Here is a 20,221-nt window from a genome sequence, read left to right as displayed (position 1 = left end):
TTCTTTGTTCCATATTCAGAATAGAGGCAGATCTAACCCTGAGGGACCAGTTTAAGAATCAAACAGATGCAAAAGCATGATATTCCTTTTCAAAATGATTACAGAGATAAGATGAATCTGCTAAGCAGTGTAATTTATGGAGGTCAACCAATCAGTTTTCAGAAATTCGCTTTAGCTGAAAATAGCCCAATCTCATTCTTTAACCTCTAATGATTTGTTGATGTCAAGTCGATAGAAACTTGAGGTATGGCTGTATATAGCATTATTTCTCTATTGTATGATCCTGAGTCCTAACTGGATTCTTTAAAAATGAGAACATTTGCTTCCCAGGGTAAAAATAATCCAAACTCAAGTGGGGTTGTTCCTGGATATTCTTCATCGGTTCAAGGGGAAAAAATACAAACAATTCATTTATAGTCAAAAGAAAAATATTGCCATTTCCGAATACTTTGCTGTCTCATTGTAGCAGCAAGAAAAAGTATTTTATTTTTATTCTGTCTTCAAAAAGAAATTGGTCATGCATGCTAGATTATATGCAGGCCTGCTAAAGTCAATGATTCATCTCATCTAAAGATATAAAATAACCATGATGGATTTCTATATTGATCAAATCTGATGTTTGATGGATGCCAACAATTTTATTCCTCAATAATCTTGAATGAAGATACATGAGTTTTAAGTTCAATTCCAGACATTTGATAGCTCTAAATAGCTCTCCCTACTTGAAGATTGCATTGTCTCAAGAGTGACATTTTAAAGCGTTCTGCTCTAGTAATGTAGTTCAAGCGATTTATTTCACCGTGCTTCTAACAAATGATCGTAATCTGTCCTCTCCACACTGATTTGAATTAATATCACGATAGAATTACTTTTTCTGTACTTTTATTGTTTCTTTTTTTTTTTCATCCTTTCTCACACCGCCCAATCAAACATCTTTGAATCTAAAGAGAGGCCATCAGTTGTAATATTATCACAAAAGTGTGATTAAAAATGTCACATGTGGGGAATCACATGACGGTTATATTTAAGCATGACTTAAACCAAACACCGGTAATTGCCTCTAGGACTTGACCCAATGTTCAGTTAGTAGACTGAGTAGTTTAGTAACAACTAAAGAAGTTAATTGTCATCGAATGAATAGAATGAAGACTAAACAATCACAATAACTTCATACTGACTAGCCAATTATGGATCATTTGAGAAACGGTAACGCCACCGAATTCCAAAGACAAGAAACAAGCCCCTTTGAATTAATAATAATACGTTTGTCTAATCTGTCAAAACTTATATGGAACAGCCCTGTTTGAATAAATTATATAAATGGCTACATTTTTGTTGCAAACTTTTCCATCCATAAATTATTTCCATGGGGGCGTTCATTGACACCCACGGTTGAGCAAGTGTGTTCCAGTTTTAAGCTATTAGGAATTAAACTATATTTTGGTGGATATGGAAAATTCTCCCTTTTAATGACTGGTGCTTTCTGACTGCTTGAATTACTAATATGGCTCTGTTGTCAGGCTGAAACTTCCTTTGTCACAAATTGTGTATATTGTATATATTTTTTCAAAAAATCAATATTACTTTTCAAACCACTATTTTATTTTTTTAACAAATTGACTAATGGCGTAAAAATAGCGTGTTCTCTTTGAGGATGAAAATGGTGGAACAAAAATGCTTGCAAATGTTTTTTGGTTTCTTGAAATGATAATTTTGGAGGTATGAGGATTCCGCCCGATGACAGCAATAAGCAATAGCAATGTGATTGTGGGACTTTTATTTTATTTCTTTTATTCATCACCTGTTCAACATTTAGTAATGATTATCGCACTGACAAAGGTTCTTATCTTCCACTTAAACAAATTTGCCTTTGCGATAAGCATTTATTGGGTAGCTATTAGACTGGTAGATGAGAAAACTATTACTTTTGTCCGTGTTGTCATCACTTTGTCCCTGTGTTGAAGACAAAGTGAGTAATTCGCTCAAAATACAATATATTCATTTGGCCCGAGTCCGGCACAATGAAATGAAACAATAGAGGAAACTGTGGATCAATCGCATGCTATGTCCATGACCCCCTCCTCTGTGGCTTTCTTACAGCTTACACATCTTACTTTCATTTTGGTTTCTTTTTTTTTTCCTGGTTATGCGGGAGAGCGGGTGGGCGGGCTGTCGGTTTGATTGACGTGGTAGTCAAGTAAAAGCGATGTGAGTTAATTTGCATGTTTGCAATGTGTCGACACTCTGATTACAAGCTCAATTAATAATTTGACTTCAGCCTTAAATTTGTTGCATTGTTCTATGCCCTTGAGTGAAGGACAGATTAAATACAAACATGTGTGGTCTTTGTTTCCAGCCATGTACTGCGTTTGTTCCCAACATCCTGACCAAAAAGTATGTAATAAGTTTGTTGTCTAAGCCTAGCTTTTCATATCAACCTCTATTTTGTCTCATAGAATATGGAATGATCGGAGAGCATACAGTAAAAAGTCAGCGGCCAAGATCAGTTCATGACACAAAGGCCCTGCAGGAGCAAGCTGAATCTGCTAAATTTATGGCACAAACTGGTAATATGATAGTTATATTTCCCTATTTTATTTTCTTAACTAAACTTAATTTCATCATGCATGCTCTCTCTTTGTACTGCACCTTCTTGAGTGGAAATGTTTTGCATTATTATTATTATTATTATTATTATTATTATTATTATTATTATTATTATTATTATTATTATTATTATTATTATTATTATTTTCCCAACCCATTCTCGATGACTACATAAGAGATAATAAGGCACCTGTTTCATTTATTTATGATTAACTTTGAACATGGAACAGGAATGTGGGTATGGTTAATATATTCTCATTTAGATGTTTACAAATTCAGCGTACTCACAGAATACTAATTTTAAAACTCAGGCCCAGATGTAGTTGTTTTCTCCAATTTATAATAAATTTAATGCCAAATGACTGACAAATGAAGACATAATGAGACTTGAGTGGAGCTTAACAATCAAAACAGCAAAGTAAAGTCAACCATAAAATGCCAAGGTAAAATATTGAGTTCATTCTCATGTTATATTATAATTAAAGTTATTATTATTATTTTTTTTTAAAAGTAGTATTTAGTTTATTAGTGGGTTATTTCCTCTGGAGAGTTTTGTTCTTTGTTTGCTTTGGGAAAGTGTTTACCATTTGTTGTTCTGTTCACATTGCTGTTTGTTTAACACCTTTTAAACACTGTCCATTTCCTTTTTAATTTGCAACCTACCATCTCACAAAATTAACATCCAACTCATCAAGACTTGTAACACACGCTTTCGATATGTCGCATCCCTGTCAAGGTGTGTTATTGGAGGGCTTCTCTGTTCTTCATCCTCTCATTATTTACATTCCCTGTGCTGCCTCATTTAACAAATTGATCCACCTTCCAGTCTATTTTATAATCTCCAAATCTAGCTGCAGTTTTCTGATACCTAATTGGCTGAATCGATTTCTGTTAGTATGCTATGTGGTAAGGAGCATAGGGTGCTTAAAGCGATCACTTGCCTTCAATAAGCCTCAGATAAAATGATTACGTCAAAAAAAAAAATAATAATAATAATTGCGCACGAGGCATTTTGTTGTACTGTGGTGTTGGTGACATAAATATGCTGCTGTTTGGGTCCCATGTGGGCTTTTGTGAATCTGTTATCTTATAATAATTTTAATTTGATGACTTTAATAAACAGCATCAGTAGTAATTCAAATATAAACAATAATAAAACCCACAGTTGGCTAAAAGGCCTACAACACAGAACAAATTTAATGTTATTTATTTTATTTTTACAGGGACTCATCATATTTGGGGGTGATGAACTGCAATCGAGTTTTAACTTATTGGTAACAAGAAAGTGTACAAATGCCACAAGTCAAGGAAATGTTTTTGCTGCAGTGCAGGGCAATCCTCAGTTCCCACCTCTTAACTAACCCCCTTCACAGTTTCCATTTTGTTTTATCAGATGTCATCATCCTTGCATGTCACCATCATCTTATGAAGTTTTATTTATTTATGGTGTTTTTTCACCTTGCTTTTTCAACGTGTTTTGTTTCACTGAAATGCTTGCAAAATTTATACGGATGAACTGAAAGAACGTTCGAATGCAACAATGTTTACTGTTAAATTTTTGATACCCACTTTTTTGTGATCTTTGTATAAATACACATTTGTTATGACTTGAAGTGATATGCTTACTTAGTGATTGCTGTCAAAACAATCCATTACCTATTTGTCAATGATCACAAAAACAGAAATCGTGTAGTGAACAATTGGGTGCCTTTAAAACTTGCCACTTGAATTCCGGCCAACTTTGGCCTCGTCCTATTTTACTGCCCACTTTGCCACTCCTAAGCCGCCCCCTCCACCCCCCACCCCCGCCAAGACCATATTGCTGCATTTAACTAGTGTCACCCTTCTCCCATACAGGTGAATCAGGTGCAGAGGAGTGGTCCCAGTGGAGCTCTTGCTCTGTAACATGCGCTCAAGGGTCGCAGGTGCGAACAAGAACATGTGTCTCACCATACGGAACACACTGCAGCGGCCCTTTAAGAGAATCAAGGGTTTGCAATAACACTGCCCCTTGTCCAGGTAGTGTTAGCCGCAGATTCTTGAATGTTTTTTTGAACTCATTTGTTGTTGAAATGGCAGGAAATGTGTTGTATCGGAATGTGTCTTGCAACGTATTATAATCATCATTTGAAGCGCTCCTAATCAAGTGTTTTCTTTCCAGTTATTTTGTGAATGTGTGGTTCTTTTTGTCATTATCACCGCTATGATTTCACCATATAACAAAAAGGCACCTCATCCGCAGCAAAATGGTTTAATGACGCTTGATTCTGCACGGCGCGGCGACTGATAAAACATCTGCGTCATTTCCTTGAAGATTATCAGGGGAAACTCAAAAATAGCTCGGCTGCGTTTCTTAAAGCACACCTTCCACCCCACAAGCCTTCATCCTCAACCTAAACCAGAACAACTAATATGACAAATGAGTCATCAAGTCTTTTTATCAGGCACTTGTTCATGCTCGAGAATAATTCAAATGTTCTTCCAGTACAAATAGAGGCAATCACAGAACAAATGAGCTATAATATGATCTACTTCGTGCAAACATACCAAACACAAATTTATTTTGGACTGGTGGTGGCACAACAAAAGCAAACAAAAATATACAAGGGCAGGAATCACATTTGATGAGAAGTTCATGGTTCACTTAGGGGGTAACTGTGTATAATTCTCACGGCTTGAGCTGTGAAGCTGTTAGGAGTCCTGGTGGTCCTGCTGCATGAGGTCCAGTTCTTTGATTATGTCGGATGAGTCAGTGTTTGTCTTTGTGGTTTTTCTCGGACACCGTGTTCATGTGAGCAGCTCAACTTGAGATGTTTACTTTTTGAAAAACAAAGTTATATTAAAAAAAAAAAAAAGAGTGCATGCACACTTGGTCCTTCGCCTTCGCCTATAAACAAAAGTTGGGTTGCAGATAGCAATTATGCTTTTTTTTTTTTTTTTAATCAATCGAAATGTTATGAAAAGCTTCCATCAACTGGCACTGATGCATAGCCATTTCAGCACCCAGGTCATTTTCATGTCAAGAATGTTATGCTGTCATTTTAACAGTGGCTGTCTTTTTTCAATCTAGTCTTCACACTTCAACTGAAGTGAACTGTTCCGCACCAAAGTTCACATTGCGGAGGCGCTTCTTTGCCACATTTGACCAAATGAACAGTACCAGCAGAGCAATGGCATCCACAGTTGGTTTTCACCCAACTAAACCAGACAAGTGTGAACGCAGCCTTGTACTGTGATTCGATGTGGAAATTATTTCACCGCTTGATAAAGGGGTTTGATGGAGCTGTTAAATTATGTGTCTAAATGTATCCAACAGTGTAGAGTGGCCTATTTCTGAATACAAGGAGAGACATTTTCGACTCATAGAAATCTGGTATGAATGGAACTTAATTTTATATACAGCACATGTAAGTGGGAATTTGGCTAGTATGTTCGAAAGCAGGGGTGTCAAATTCGTTTTTTTCACGGGCCACATTGTAGTCATAGCTTCGTTCGGTGGGCCATTATGACTGTCAACCCAAATAAATGTTATAGCACCTCATATTATATACAGTAAAAGCTACAAAACAAACTGAAAAATAACTAGTTTTCAAATCAGACGAGTAAAAATTTGATGCACAATTTGTCTTCGCGGGCCACATAAAATGATGTGGCGGGCCGTATCTGGCCCCCGGGCCTTAAGTTTGACACCTGTGTTCTAAAGGGTCCATGTTCTTACTGCGCGAGAGAAACAGAATGAATCATTTCAAATAACAGCTGAGAATGACTTCTGTTGGCATCTAACAGTATTAAGGATTGACATGAAAAAGAAATAAATAATAACCACATAGTGGAATTGGAAATTTCTTCCAGTTCATGCATTTTGATTTTTTTTTGGCCAATTATGAATCCAGAACATCATTTCCTTATAAAAAGCTAGATAAACAAAATTGTAAAGTGATTTATATTCTTCACACACAGCGAGTGTGAAGAAAAGACCATAACTGTAATTTTCAAATGTCTAAATCAATATTTGTCTTCTGACCTATTCTGCTGTTTTGTTGCTTCATATGAAACTCATCTATTTTTGCGTCTTGTGAGGGTTGAGGCACTAACCTTCCAAGCAAACGTCCAACTGGCTTTTTTTTTTCTTCTAGTTATTAATTTATGCATCAAATGAACTGACTCATAATAAAAACATATCTCTGCATGCCAACGTAGAACCATGTACAGTGCCCAACCCGGCGTATGCCAAAATTGTATGCTTTTTGCATACAAGATGTATTGCTTTTTGCATGTAAAAATATGTTGATCGATCATTAATACTAATGAAATATCAATATTGGAAAAGGCATCTTTGGCGCCTCTGTTTCTTTTTTTTCTTTTTTTCCCCCGTTTCAATGTGACTCATGTCATTCAATCAATATAAGTCACCCATCAAGGTTTTTGAGTTTTCTTTTTAAACCTCCTCTTTTTAAACAGAATTCATATTACCTGGGTCTATTTTGAAGGCAGCTTTTCTTGACAGAATGTCAGTGAATATTTGACATTTATAGTTAAAAACTCCACATACCCATGAATTTTTAGTACTTTTGAACAACAGCTAAGTGAATGAGGTTTGTGGTCTTACCATTTCTAGCCCCCCCACCACCACTATGTGCAATTGTGGGAATAATGATCCCGCTGCTGAATCTAATCTTTTTTATTCAAGAAAAAAATTGAAAAGCCTTCTGAAGCTATAATTCTGAAAAAAATCTAATAATATTTTGTATGTGATGAAGGCACTAGTTTTCATAATCAAACGGCAGAAATAATTCAAGGTGTTTGAAGTAATTCATTGAGTGACAAACACAACTATTTCCTTTTGCTAAATTGAACATTTATGAACCGGTCTATCAAGTTCACAGGCTGGTCTCTCTATTGGGTTGACCTCAGAACATTTGCTACGCTGCAGCATTATATTAAAAAAAAAAAAAAGTGGTCACAAAAAACCTCAGCGACACAAATGCAGATATTATAGACATTGTGTTCATTTATACTTTTCATGTTTTTAGTTTGCTGCTTCAAAGCGTTGGCCAGAGGCAGGGGACTGAGACTAATGCTTTGCAGGAACAATCCGTTTCTTCCCAAGATACAAATAACCCAATACTGATCTTGAGATATAACTATTGCCTTTTTTCAATTCATTTTACATCTACAAAGCAGCCTTGTTTCGGACAATCGCCAAGGTCGGGGGCAGTGTACTTTCTACCCATAAATCTATTTGTTGCCTGTTCCAGGTCACTGGTCAAGTTTTAGATTTGTTTAGAGCAATGTTCCGATAAGAAGTGATAGAAGAAGAAACTTATTTTAGAATCTAGGCTCAAGTCAACCCTTTGGTGTATACCTCGGTCTGAATGTCAGCAGTCCGACTGGTGTATATTTTGCAAATATTCAGAATACAAAATACATTGTAACCCTTTTTTGCAGGTGATCTAAATTGTATAAGGCCACAGAGGTTTGCTTTTGCTATTAATTATCCGGTGTCAAAGCAAGGCGTGAACTAATGTAAGTCTCCTGCTCGGATTTCCATATTTTACTTTCCAAAGTACAACTTTGAACCAATCGTAAACACAGTCTGTAGTTTGAGGAGGAAGTTGCCATCTGTCAGCTGTAGATGCTGAATTAAATTTCACTGCAAACAACATATTTTGCCAGCTACTGTGTAAAATTAGAAAGTTAGAACAAAACACTTTTGTCCTGTAAAACTCAACTAATGAGGAGGCATGCAATGAAAACAAAAATGAAAAGAAAGTGGGTGCTCACTCACTAGCGATTGCCGTTTTACTTGTCTGACTTTTTTTCTTAAAATATTGAGGAACAATTGTTGCAGTAGTGCATCTTGAGGATGCAAAAATAAAATAGCATCATCTGGGACTTACACTGATCTTAAAGACGAAATAATTGCCTACCTTGGGAGCATTTCTTGCATCGTTTGCACGCCTGATGTCGAAACCTACCTTAATACTGATTGCATGAAATCTGATACATATTAAAGATTATTTATAGCACATGACCGCTTTTATCAAAAGTGAGGGACCAGAGTTAGTCTTTCTGTTGCATGATATTTATTGATACGTTATTGCAGTGACAGATTTGCAGAGACCATTGTCGTTCCCAATCAATCAAATCTTTTGCAGTCAACTAAGCAAGAATGAGCAAACTGCGAAATTAAGCTGTCCTGCCACACGCCAACTACATCTTTACTTAAGAAGTCTCTTCAAACCAACCTGGAACAGTGATCTCTCTCGTCTATGTGCCGCTTCGTTAATTAGTCTTCATTGAAGACTCTTCACCCTGAAAAGTTAAATAATGATAGCCAAATATACTTAATTGACGCACGCTTACGCCCGAGGCTTTATGAATGAAACCCCGCGTTGTCCATCTGTTCATTGTTTCATCTACTATCTTAATAATAGCTAATTACATTTGATTGATTTTATTTCTTTTGATGGCTTTGCGCAGTTTATTATTGTTCGTTAAAGCAATGGCACGACGAAGGGGATATTGATCAGGCCTGACACCTTCTCTGTGCCCGCAGTGCACGGTGTATGGGAGGAGTGGTCGCCGTGGAGTCTGTGCTCATTCACGTGTGGCCGAGGTCACCGCACTAGGACTAGGATGTGTGCGCCCCCACAGCACGGAGGCCGGGCCTGCGACGGACCTGAGACACAGACTAAGCTTTGCAACATAGCCCTTTGCCCAGGTATCGTCTATCTGCTAGATAACTCGACAAACGTTAGAAAATGGCACTCTTGAGCATCATTTTTGATGTTTTGAATCAAATTAGGGTTGCCTCAGCTTTTTCAGTTCACACAATTCTGTTACTTCACCACACACTTTTCATACTTAAAGTGGTTTACCAACGACGGAATTATGTATTACCATGACATCGACCTATACGTCAATGAATAAACTTATTACAATAAACAAGGTAGACAAAATAGCTTATCTGACTCAGCAACCCATTAAATCGCTTAAGCCAGTCAATCCTTTTTGGTGGAATTGTCTGGGTAAAATCTTCAATGCAATTACAATTAGCAAAGAGTAAAACGTGCTAAAAATAGAAGCAGTTGAGCTTTTATGCATATAATCGTGCTGCAACAATCATGAGAACAAAGCTGAATCAATCCAGGGTTTGCGGTGCATTTAAGCTTCTACTGTAGTACTTTCCGCACCCTGTGAATCGTCAATAATATTCTGCTGGCATCAAAGTCATATTAGTGCTGATCATTATTTTTGACTTCACAATAATTCTTGCCTATGCCCTGTTGGGAGTTGATCTTGTCCTCCGTATGGACAGCATTAAATAGTCTTGAACACCTTGACAGTCATCATATCAAAGTAAAGCTGTGGTCTAGTCCTTCGGAAGTACTCACATTGCCTAATACATTTCTATCCCTCTGGATTTTATTCTAAATCTCCTTCCATTTCTGTCTGCCCTTTCTATCTATTTATTATTTATTTTCCTTCCATCACTTGCGACATGCGGTATTGTGTTGTGGTTGGTGCCTCAGTGGATGGACAGTGGCAGGAGTGGAGCTCTTGGAGCGATTGTTCAGTGACCTGTGCCAACGGCACTCAGCAGAGGACCAGGCAGTGCTCGGCGGCTGCACATGGGGGATCGGAGTGTCGCGGTCACTGGGCAGAAAGCAGAGAGTGCCATAATCCTGACTGCACAGGTAAAAAAATAAAAATAAAAAGAGGCTCTTAGTTCATAAATGTGAAGGGATGAATGGAAGCCCATTTTGCATTACATTCTTTCTAGCAGGAACCCAAGATTCTTTTAGCTGCGTTTTTTTTTTTTTTTTAAAGCTTTCTAGCGAAAGAATCAAGAAAATAGCAATAATGTTCAAGACCATGCTTTATCAATTGGATTTGTAAAATCCAGTTAGAAATGCTGTATGCCTTTCATAGAATTCCGGGTTAGGCGTCCACCCTGTCTGTCAGCACCATTGATGCATTAGAGGCTCAGAGATGTCAGCTTAGTGGCCGCCATCAAGCCTTGTCTCATCACACCAAGGCCTTCACATAATCTCCTGATGCAATTTTTGCTACTGCACCCTGAGAGAGCACAGATTTATTCCCTTACTTATTCTTCTTTCATTGTGAAAGTCTGTCGAAATGTTTCGCAGATATATTATCAAAACGAAGCACTAAAAGTAACAAAGACTTTTGAGGGTGTTTGTATTCATTTTTTCCACCAATTTGTGTGATAATGAACTCGGCAATGTTGTTGTTGGCTTCACACAGCGATGATACATTATGCGATTTTTTTTTTGTCTTTAATGAGCTCAGCCAATTTAGCAATTCAAATGTATCACAAGGTGAGCGATCAAACGCTTGCGGATTAAAACTGACTATGCACATCAAATTGATGGTGGCTGGCGAGTTATTACGCACTGCTAAACAAACCAATAAATGAAGGTGTGGAGGGAATGAAGGGCAGTGCCAAGTCTCCGTTAATAAACGATTTGCTACAAAACAAACATCTGGATAGTTTTGGCCAGTCTGACTTGGTAGTTTCTGGTTTCTACGTGTGGGCTATAGAATAGGCGGTTAGTTGAAGGACAATGCATGTGTTTGCTGCTTCTTAAGAGCAGGGTATGGGAATTACCATATTGCTGAAGGGTAGCATTGTTTTGTCTAATGCTCAGTTTAATAGTCTTCATTACAAGGGCATAAAACCTGCTGCTGGTTATGGCAACTTTGAAATTATGAAGCTTTAACGTTGGCAGCATGAGGGAAATAATCAGCATTTGCAGAGAAGCTTTTACACCCATAAAACACACATGCTGCTAAGTGCTCTAAGTTATTTTGTTCAATTTTGGACTATTACTAGCATACTAAGTCTGAGATAAGCAAACTGTGGAAGTAAATCTTTGTCAAATTGGATGTTTCTGATTGATCCTAACAAGATGACTGTGTTCCAGCTAACGGCCAGTGGAACCCATGGGGTCCATGGAGCGGCTGCTCAAAGTCATGTGACGGAGGATGGCAGAGACGAACTCGAGTATGTCAAGGGGCAGCGACGAGCGGGCATCAGTGTGACGGCAACAGAGAAGAAGTCCGGAAGTGCAGTGACCAACGGTGCCCAGGTGAGGCACAATAAATGGTATTACACAATACATCAGCTGTTTAGGTATTGAGAGGAGATGAATTAGATTACCACAAATATACATGCTGCAATGACGCAAAACAAATTTCTACATCAAGGGGAGATAGTGAGTCACCATGGGAAACTCTGCCCCGCCCCCCCAAAAAAAGAACCACTCATCCTGTTTTGCTGAGCTAAAAGCAAAAACAAACATATTGATCCTTGATGCACAAATCCCAGTTGGTATTAATTAGTTGTGGCTGTTTGCTAGATTGTCTTACTGTACATTGACATTGTTAATAAGCTCTTGGTAAAATAGATCCGTCTTTGAGCTCACACAGTTGATTTTGTATTTTGTGAATCAACATGTTGAACAATGAATGTCGCTATTATGTGTTCACACAGACTCGTATTGCTAGTATTGCTTTTCAACATACTGCAAAGGAATGATTGCCGCATTCAGGAAATACAAATGAATAGCGCAGTACCGTACAATACTTTGATTTTGAATTTCAGCACCGTATGAGATTTGTCCTGAGGATTATGCTGTGTCGATGTTGTGGAGACGAACACCTTCTGGGGAACTGGCTTTCAATAGATGTCCACCCAATGCAACAGGTGAGGACAAACAATTATTTGTCATTGGTAATTTATTTAAACGTCTTTGTATGTGCATTGGGCAGTTATTTTTCTTGTGTGCTTGATCAAGGAAAAATAAAAGAAATATACAAGGAAAAAGTGATTTAAGAAGAATATATTGATTTACCGCAGCAATCCATAAACGACATGGCAGGCGTTATTGTTCTACAAGATTCTCGCCTATTTTTTTGTGAAATCTACAAAACCTTGTGACACTAAATGTGGTGCCAGAATTCCGCCGCCAAATCCAGGCACAATGCCCTTATCCCTTCATCCCAATTCAACACGCAACGTAACTCTTGGCAGCACCTGTCAGATTTGCACGGTGCTGTGACTCATTGCACATTTGTTATCAAAAAAATTTCTGATATGTTTTTAGACATTTGGCAGAAGGAGCAGTCACACTGTTTTGTTTTGTAATGGGGAAGACAAGGCATGTTTTTATTGCATGTTGCATGAACAATATAAAACCATAAGATAAATGTTTGGAAAAATAATGAATTTACATGTTATCCTAGGATGGAGTTTTACTATTACTATTACTTCACCTTACATATGTTTTTAAGGAGACAAAAGTTGAACAATTTTGGAAATCAGAAACACCATTTCTGATTTCCCAAACCTTCGACATTTGGAAAGTTTAAATTTCAGTTATTGCTATCACTAATATAGTCTATTTTTCACGCCATATCTTAACATGTTTTACACCGAACACAACAAAAATGGTCAAACTATCTGGAATACATCTATTTAATTGACGCACATTTCATAATTTGCTCACACAACAAAATGTGATATAAGTATATATGCAATATGTTACATGTACGTATGCGTATGCACAAGTCATGATGATGACGATGATAATATTCCAAATGAAAATGTACTTATTTTTTATCAATTAACTCATTGGTCTCTTGGGTGAAAAATATTTTAGACTTGGCAAAGAATTGCACTTACTGAGTGCTCTTCTTCCACTTAAATTCAAGTGCTACTGATGAATTTCATGTAGTTTATGATATAGAGTCATCTGAAGGATATTTTATCTTGATAAGTCAAGTTCTGTACTGTCATTTTTGTTATCTTGAATAAAAGCCCCACTTCAGTAACGTGAGCCAGTCGTAAGCCTTGTTGAATCAGGACATTCTATCATTTTCAGGGAATCAGCCCGTTGCTCTGTCTGGTAGTACAGAAGGACAGTACAGAAGGTGAATACACAGGAGTTTTGTGAGTATAATAGCACTTGGGTGCCAGATCTCTTGACCTTCGATGTTCGCATAATGGACGGCCTGATGCAATGATCAAAGGGTAAAATAAAAAAGAGCAGACATAGTTCATATTTTAACTACACTGGCACTTAGCACTGGAAAAAGACTGTAATGGAGAATAGATCAGGTCAGGTCAGATTTGTTTGTAAAGTAATTAATCGCACCAAAAGTCTCAGAAGGCGGCGTTCTGAAACACTGAATGGACTAGAACCTCTAAACCTTTTGTTTTGTATTCAAATTGAGGTGAAACTCAGAAGACCTGATGTGCAAGGAGACCATGATTAGGTCTCTTTCTTCTCTCCAGGATATTTGGGCTGCCGGGACCAACTTAACAAGGATGAAATATTGATCAGCACAAGTAACGCAACTAAATAGAAGACATAAATGTAGCCAGACAGCTCTGGTGACGTGTCCAAAAAGTGTTTGGGGCATCGGCGCTTACACTGCCGTTGTCACTGTCATCATCAAGGTCATCATAGAAACAGCAGCCGGTGGTGGGGCGTAAGCGACGCTTCACCCATCACCGGTGACAACTGCCACCAGAGGCGGAACGATGGGGTCGGGTAGTTGCGGGCGGGTAGAATTTCCACCAATGTGAATAATGCCGCAATGTGGAAAGACAGGTGGACCCAAGCGGGCGGGCTCAGCTGCAGCCACGTAGAATGTAAATTGGATTTTGACAAGGCAGAACTTCGCAGGCTAAATCTCAGTCGGAATAGAAACACAGGCAAGATGACAGAAACAAAGCTGACGAATAATTAAAGTAGAACTCATCGGACTAAAACACGAGCGCAAGCATGAAGCTGAGTGGAGCTGAAAGTTGTTGTTTTTTTTTTAGATTTTCTAAACTAGAAAAGTACTCGGGAGAATTCGGATTTCTGCCAAAGTTGAACCATTACCATCATTGCAAGACAAAACAGTGTGGAACGCCGTTTGTTTGTCTACCCACACTTTCTACATTCAGCAGCAGTCTGATAATAACAAGGCTGTGTTGAAGGCAACAAAGAGTCTTTATTGTGAAGCCACAAACAAATACAAAGTTGAACGACTTCTGTAACAATCTATTGAGCTGACTGAAACAAGGAGAAACAAAATCTCGTCCTATCCTATCTGCATTTTTATTCCAATTAAATTACGTCTTACATGCCAACCCTCTTCGATTGACACTTTTTTGTGCCGCACACATAAAGCGCTCTATCAGAATCTGGTGGAACAGTGGCTCATTTGTGGATTTTTTTTATTCCCTCATCAACTATTGAAACAACAATAAAAGAATCAACAAAAACATATATTTTATGTTTGAGTTCGAAGGCCTTACTGGAAAAGATCAAAGGTCAAATCTCATTTATTAAAGTGAAAATTCAGGTAGAGATTGAGAACTTTACCATTACAAGTCCACTTGCATTGGGGAAGTGAACGATCAAGTCCAACGCTATCGTCCAGCTTCTCAGGGTTACTCATTCAAACGAGACGAAAAAAAAAATACAGATTGTTCAACATTGGTGGATTTGTGATTCTTGGTCCAATAGGGATTTTTACCCCCCTTAGATAATGACACCCTGGATGTCTCCAAGAGATTGGACGGCACTTTTGGCAGCAATGTTTCAGAGATGATTAGCTGATCAATGAATGGCATCATGCTGAGAGGGTGGGGGAGTCTTTTTTTGGCAGCTGATTTGGTCATTTACCACTGACTGTGACGCCTCCAGAGCGCCCTGACATTTGATATAAATCTTTTTAGAAAAGGATCCAATCAGTGTACCGAGAATGCTCGGAAGGATCCGTCCTAGCCTTGACATTGACAGACATCCATGGACGAAAAAAAGAAAAACAAATACCCAGTTGGCGGTACAGAGGGGCAGGTTTTTCCAAAATATTAAAGAAAACCCAAAATTTGGGCATATAGATATCCATTTTGTTTTTTTATTTTATTTTTTAATGGTGCACGTGAGCTGAGAATGTGAACCAATGTTCCCCTCAAATTTTATCAACTGAATGTTATAGAATTACATTGGTATCAGTTTGCTCATTTGCATAATGCAATTTATTTTATATGACATGCTAATAATTTATATTGTCACGCATAGTTTTCGATGATTATGCTCCAAAGCAAAGTTCAAAAAGCTTTCCATTTGTATCAATTGCTGTCCCTATCTGCTGCTTGAATTATCAATTAAGTCTGATGTCACTCATCTAAAGGAGAGAGCAATTACTTCAAGATAACTTCAAGCTATTAAACTCTTCACAGGATAATGTACCAAAAGCTCATATCTACTTCCATCTTGGAAAAAATGAACTCTGCATCTTTACAAAATATGAAATTAGTGTAGATCAAAACCATGACCAAAAATGACCCCTACATGGATTAATAAAAGTAAAAAAAACATATTTTTGGGACTTTGCATGATTATAAGGCGCATTCTCATAGAACTTGTCTATTTTGGTAAATTTCCATACAAATCTTCTTCAACTTGGATTCAACATCCTAGTGTGCTGTGATTCTAGAATTTGGTCGTGATTGTGGTTGCAGTTAGTGTGCAGAGCGGAACACATGTCTTCGCTCTGTGCTGTTGGGGCAATATTTTTGTGTAGCCTAAGTGTGTGTGAGACGAGAAGATAGTACTAGCTGTGGAGGAGGTAGGTGTATGGGAGGACTTGCTTTGAGGCCTCTCTCGCAGCGTGTGTGTTGGCATGTGGAAAAGTGCAAACGAACGAGAACAAGCAGTAGCAAAGGTTTAAGCGAGGTAGGGACGCCAGGGGAATGTTTTTTTTTTTTTTTTTTTTTTACTGTGGGAGTTTTCCTCGGAATGTCGAGCGACCGGGTGATCTGTGAAGTGCACTCCAGCAGGTCGACAGCTGGGAAGGTGTGATGTTGGAGCGTCTATGTAGGATGCGCACGGCCGTTGTGGGTGGATATTGGGTGGTTCTGCTATTTCTAGCTCGCTGTTCCATCGCCTGACATCCACCGCAGCAGTAGTGCTGCATGCTTGAATAAACTAATCTCGACTTTGCATGTTGCACTAATAACACAAGACACAATGCATATATTACAAGTCGCGGGACTATGGTTTTACTGCTAATACATTTAAAAAGCACTCTCAAATGCACTGCATAATTGAATATGCAGCATCAAATTTTGATTGTGAGTGATGAGCTGCAGAACTGGACAAAAGGGGATTGTTAAATATCTTATGAAAAGAACTAATATGTCTGGCCTTTTCTCTTCTCCTTCCTTCATTTCCTGTTTCCTACTCCCCGCTGACATCGCCGCACCCGTCTGTCATTCAACTCTCCTTTGGTCTTAATCCCACCCCTAAACTCTCTGCGGCCGCATCCTCATCTCCCGTCTTATCTCCCACCCACTGTTTCCTCTTCTCCAAATCTGTCGCCTTTCCTCGCCCACTCCGTCTCACAGGCACGACCAGTCGACGCTGCTCTTTGGATCACCGCGGCATGGCCTTCTGGGAGCAGCCCAGCTATGCGCGATGCATAACAAATGAATTCAGATACTTGCAGCAATCAGTAGGTGCAAAGTCAGCTCCCTCCCACATCCTCTGCCCCCAATGTATCAAAATGTAACCCACCCACCCCGAGCGCTTTCGCCCCACCAATCATCCTTTCTCATTGCACTGAGGCTAAACATCGCTCTTTCAATAGAGTGGTAAACATTTTGCCATCACTGGCTCTGTAATAAATTGTCTTCATTTTCTCACATTTCCCTCGTGATTTGTTGCTGTATTGGACTTAAATCACCCAGATGTAAATAGCTGAGCTACAATTACGTTGGAACCAAGAACAAAAACAGAGTCAAGTCATCCAAATATAGCGGACATGTTGCATTGTAATGCTGTTTTTTTTTTTTTTTGGGCTACAGAAACATTCGATTGTGCCGTCACTTCAAAGGAGTTATGGCGTAGTCTTTCCAATTCCATTGATTAAAAAAAACCTTTTGCAAGTCACTCAAAAACATGCCCGCTTTTAAATTACGACGCCTCGTCTATTATGTGAAGTCATTTTATTTTTTGGCAAAACAGTCCCCAATATATTACGTTCTGATTGAGCACAAACAAATGGGAGCTTTTATGCCTCCTTCATGACTTTTTTTTAATCGAATTTCAATTTAAAATACTATTAAACTATCTCAACTATGTTTCTCAACGTAAATTGTTATCGTAATTGTTAAAAACCCTATCACTCACACGAAATGCAGTCGTAATATTGTCACGGTTCTTTTTTTTTTTAAATGTACCGTATTGCTATACCACTACCGATGTATATTTTACAGACTCCGAGCATACATTTTCATTTGCAATTCCTCCCTAAACGTGTATCTTCTGCTTCAGTTAGCTCCTTTTATTCACATTGGCTCATTTCAGACATTTGCGAAGTACAATGCAATCGAGTCTGACTCAAATATTAAGTGTCACATAAAGGGCCTCTGAGAAAATAAGCTTTCTTTTCATATTTCATTCACTCCATTTCCTCCAATGTGAAGCTGTCTGTTGAAAATGTGAAGGACGCCGATGCCCCAAGTTCTTTCCTCTCCTGTTTTTGGAGGTTCAGGGCCACCTTGCGAAGGGACAGAGGATGCTGGCAGGGGATGGCATGTCCCAGGTGACCAAAAACCTGCTGGACCTTACCCAGAGGAAAAACTTCTATGCCGGCGACCTGCTTTCTTCTGTGGAGATCCTCCGCAATGTGACGGAAACCTTCAAGAGGGCCAGCTATGAGCCGTCTTCTGATGACGTGCAGGTAAATGAACGAGTAGAATCAGTGCAAGACAAAAATCTAGTTTACTTGCACATTTGATTAAGAATGTCAAATTCTGTTCACCAGTGTCATTTGACAATGGTGTATTCCTACAAACTTATTTTCAGTGTAATTTATGAAGACCAAGTGACTGCTATGAAAAAGCACATCTATACAAAAAAATCTAGTGGTGTTATGTGGGACTAGAAAATACGTAGAAAGTGATCTTCCCCTGCCAACACTGTCGTATATTAGAGGAATGTCTGAGGCAGCACAATGGCTGACAAACAAGCCTGTGGCTCTATTGTATTAAGAAGTCTCCTCCACAGCCTAAGCTGTTTCATCTCATCATGTTGGGCTTGACTGCAGTCCTGATCCTCTTTATGTCAATGATAGAGATTATAGCTAAAGCTCCACCTGCATCTTCAATAAGATAATTTATGTGCTCAGAGCCGTGTCACTTTCAAAGACACCCTTGTCGGGCCTCGGGATCTCTGCTCACTCCAGCATACGCGTGTGATTTACTCACTGTCTGCAGGTCCCGCTCACCAAAATAGAACTCAAAAGAGACAATTGTTTGTTGGTTTGATTTTAGGCCAATTCCCATCATATTACCAAATTGCCTTGATCAAGGATGGAGAAAATAATGATCAATTAATTCATTATAAGTGGAGACTCTGTCTTTATAATCTGTCTGCCCATTAAACTTGTTTTCTATTTCAAACCGCAGACTAGAGACTCAAGAGAAACCACATGACCACTTAAGCAATTGTGTACTCTGTTTTGCTTCAACTGTATAAGATGCAATGAATAATTAATTCAGATATATCCTATCGATAAATCGATTAATCAATCATGCCCATATCAAGCATTTAACCACAAATTTGTGGTCAGCGTAGAATATGATTACCGTAATTCTCGGACTATAAATCTCACCGGAGTATAAGTCGCACCAGCCATAAAATGCCCAAAAAAGTGAAACAAATCATATATATGTATATAAGTCGCTCCTGAGTATAAATCGCCCCCCCTCCCCAAACTATGAAAATAATACCGAAAATTACGGTAGATAAAAATAATAAATCCAGCTCAACATATGATGCAGTGCAGTTGTACAAACAAAGAAATAACCATTTGATTAAACAAAGACCTCCCCGACAGTGTTAATCAAAATAAAGAATTGTTAGCACTCTGTAGGCATGATTGTTTTTTGTCATTATACGATTACCCCAAAGAATGGATATAAAAAGTCTCCACACCCTTGTTCAAATACAATAACCTGGTTGCATAAATAAACTCACCCTCAAGCAAATATTTTGTTGCAGCACCGTTGGCTTTTATCACGGCACTCTTAATGTAGCAATATTTCCCCTTTGCAAAAATGATCCAAATCTGTCAGATTGTGAGGACATCTCCTGTGTACATCCCTCAGATGTTAGACAGAAGGAACTGTTCATAATTCACTCCACCCTAGTTCCCGCTGAAGAAAAATAACTCCAATGCATGAGACTGGCACCACCATGCTTCATTTTGAAGAAATGAATGAATCATAGAATGATTATTACATCCAGACCATTATACTTTCTGGCCATTTTGTATGATTTACGAATTCTAAATATTGGTAATGTATATTGTTGCATCCTTTTTGTTTGTCAGAAAGATAACATGGGAAGGAAAATTCATCTGCCATAGATACATACTATGTAACGGACTAAAAAAAAAAGATCTTGGCATCTTTTAAATAACATGACATTTGCTGGCAATTTTCAAGGCATGTGAAAAATGAATAATAGATATAACAGTAATGTTCGAACCTCTCAGTGGTCCCATGTAGTCCCCATGAATG

General features: G+C 38.4%; 1 protein-coding gene across 1 annotated transcript in view; it reads left to right on the top strand.

The window, feature by feature from the left end:
* Positions 1-20,221, top strand: part of adgrb3 (adhesion G protein-coupled receptor B3) — an 86,923-nt gene that overhangs the window by 31,933 nt on the left and 34,769 nt on the right. The window contains exons 3-10 of the mRNA XM_061285704.1: positions 2,457-2,567; positions 4,465-4,626; positions 9,167-9,331; positions 10,143-10,307; positions 11,559-11,723; positions 12,239-12,340; positions 17,042-17,148; positions 18,184-18,378. Of these exons, the coding sequence (XP_061141688.1) occupies positions 2,457-2,567; positions 4,465-4,626; positions 9,167-9,331; positions 10,143-10,307; positions 11,559-11,723; positions 12,239-12,340; positions 17,042-17,148; positions 18,184-18,378 (1,172 nt within the window). The remainder of the gene's footprint in view (positions 1-2,456; positions 2,568-4,464; positions 4,627-9,166; positions 9,332-10,142; positions 10,308-11,558; positions 11,724-12,238; positions 12,341-17,041; positions 17,149-18,183; positions 18,379-20,221) is intronic.

The sequence above is a fragment of the Syngnathus typhle genome, linkage group LG8 (genome assembly GCF_033458585.1).
Source record: "Syngnathus typhle isolate RoL2023-S1 ecotype Sweden linkage group LG8, RoL_Styp_1.0, whole genome shotgun sequence".
Taxonomy (NCBI): domain Eukaryota; kingdom Metazoa; phylum Chordata; class Actinopteri; order Syngnathiformes; family Syngnathidae; genus Syngnathus; species Syngnathus typhle.
The sequence above is the reverse complement of the archived record's forward strand: the minus strand, read 5'-3'. Positions and strand labels throughout refer to the sequence as shown.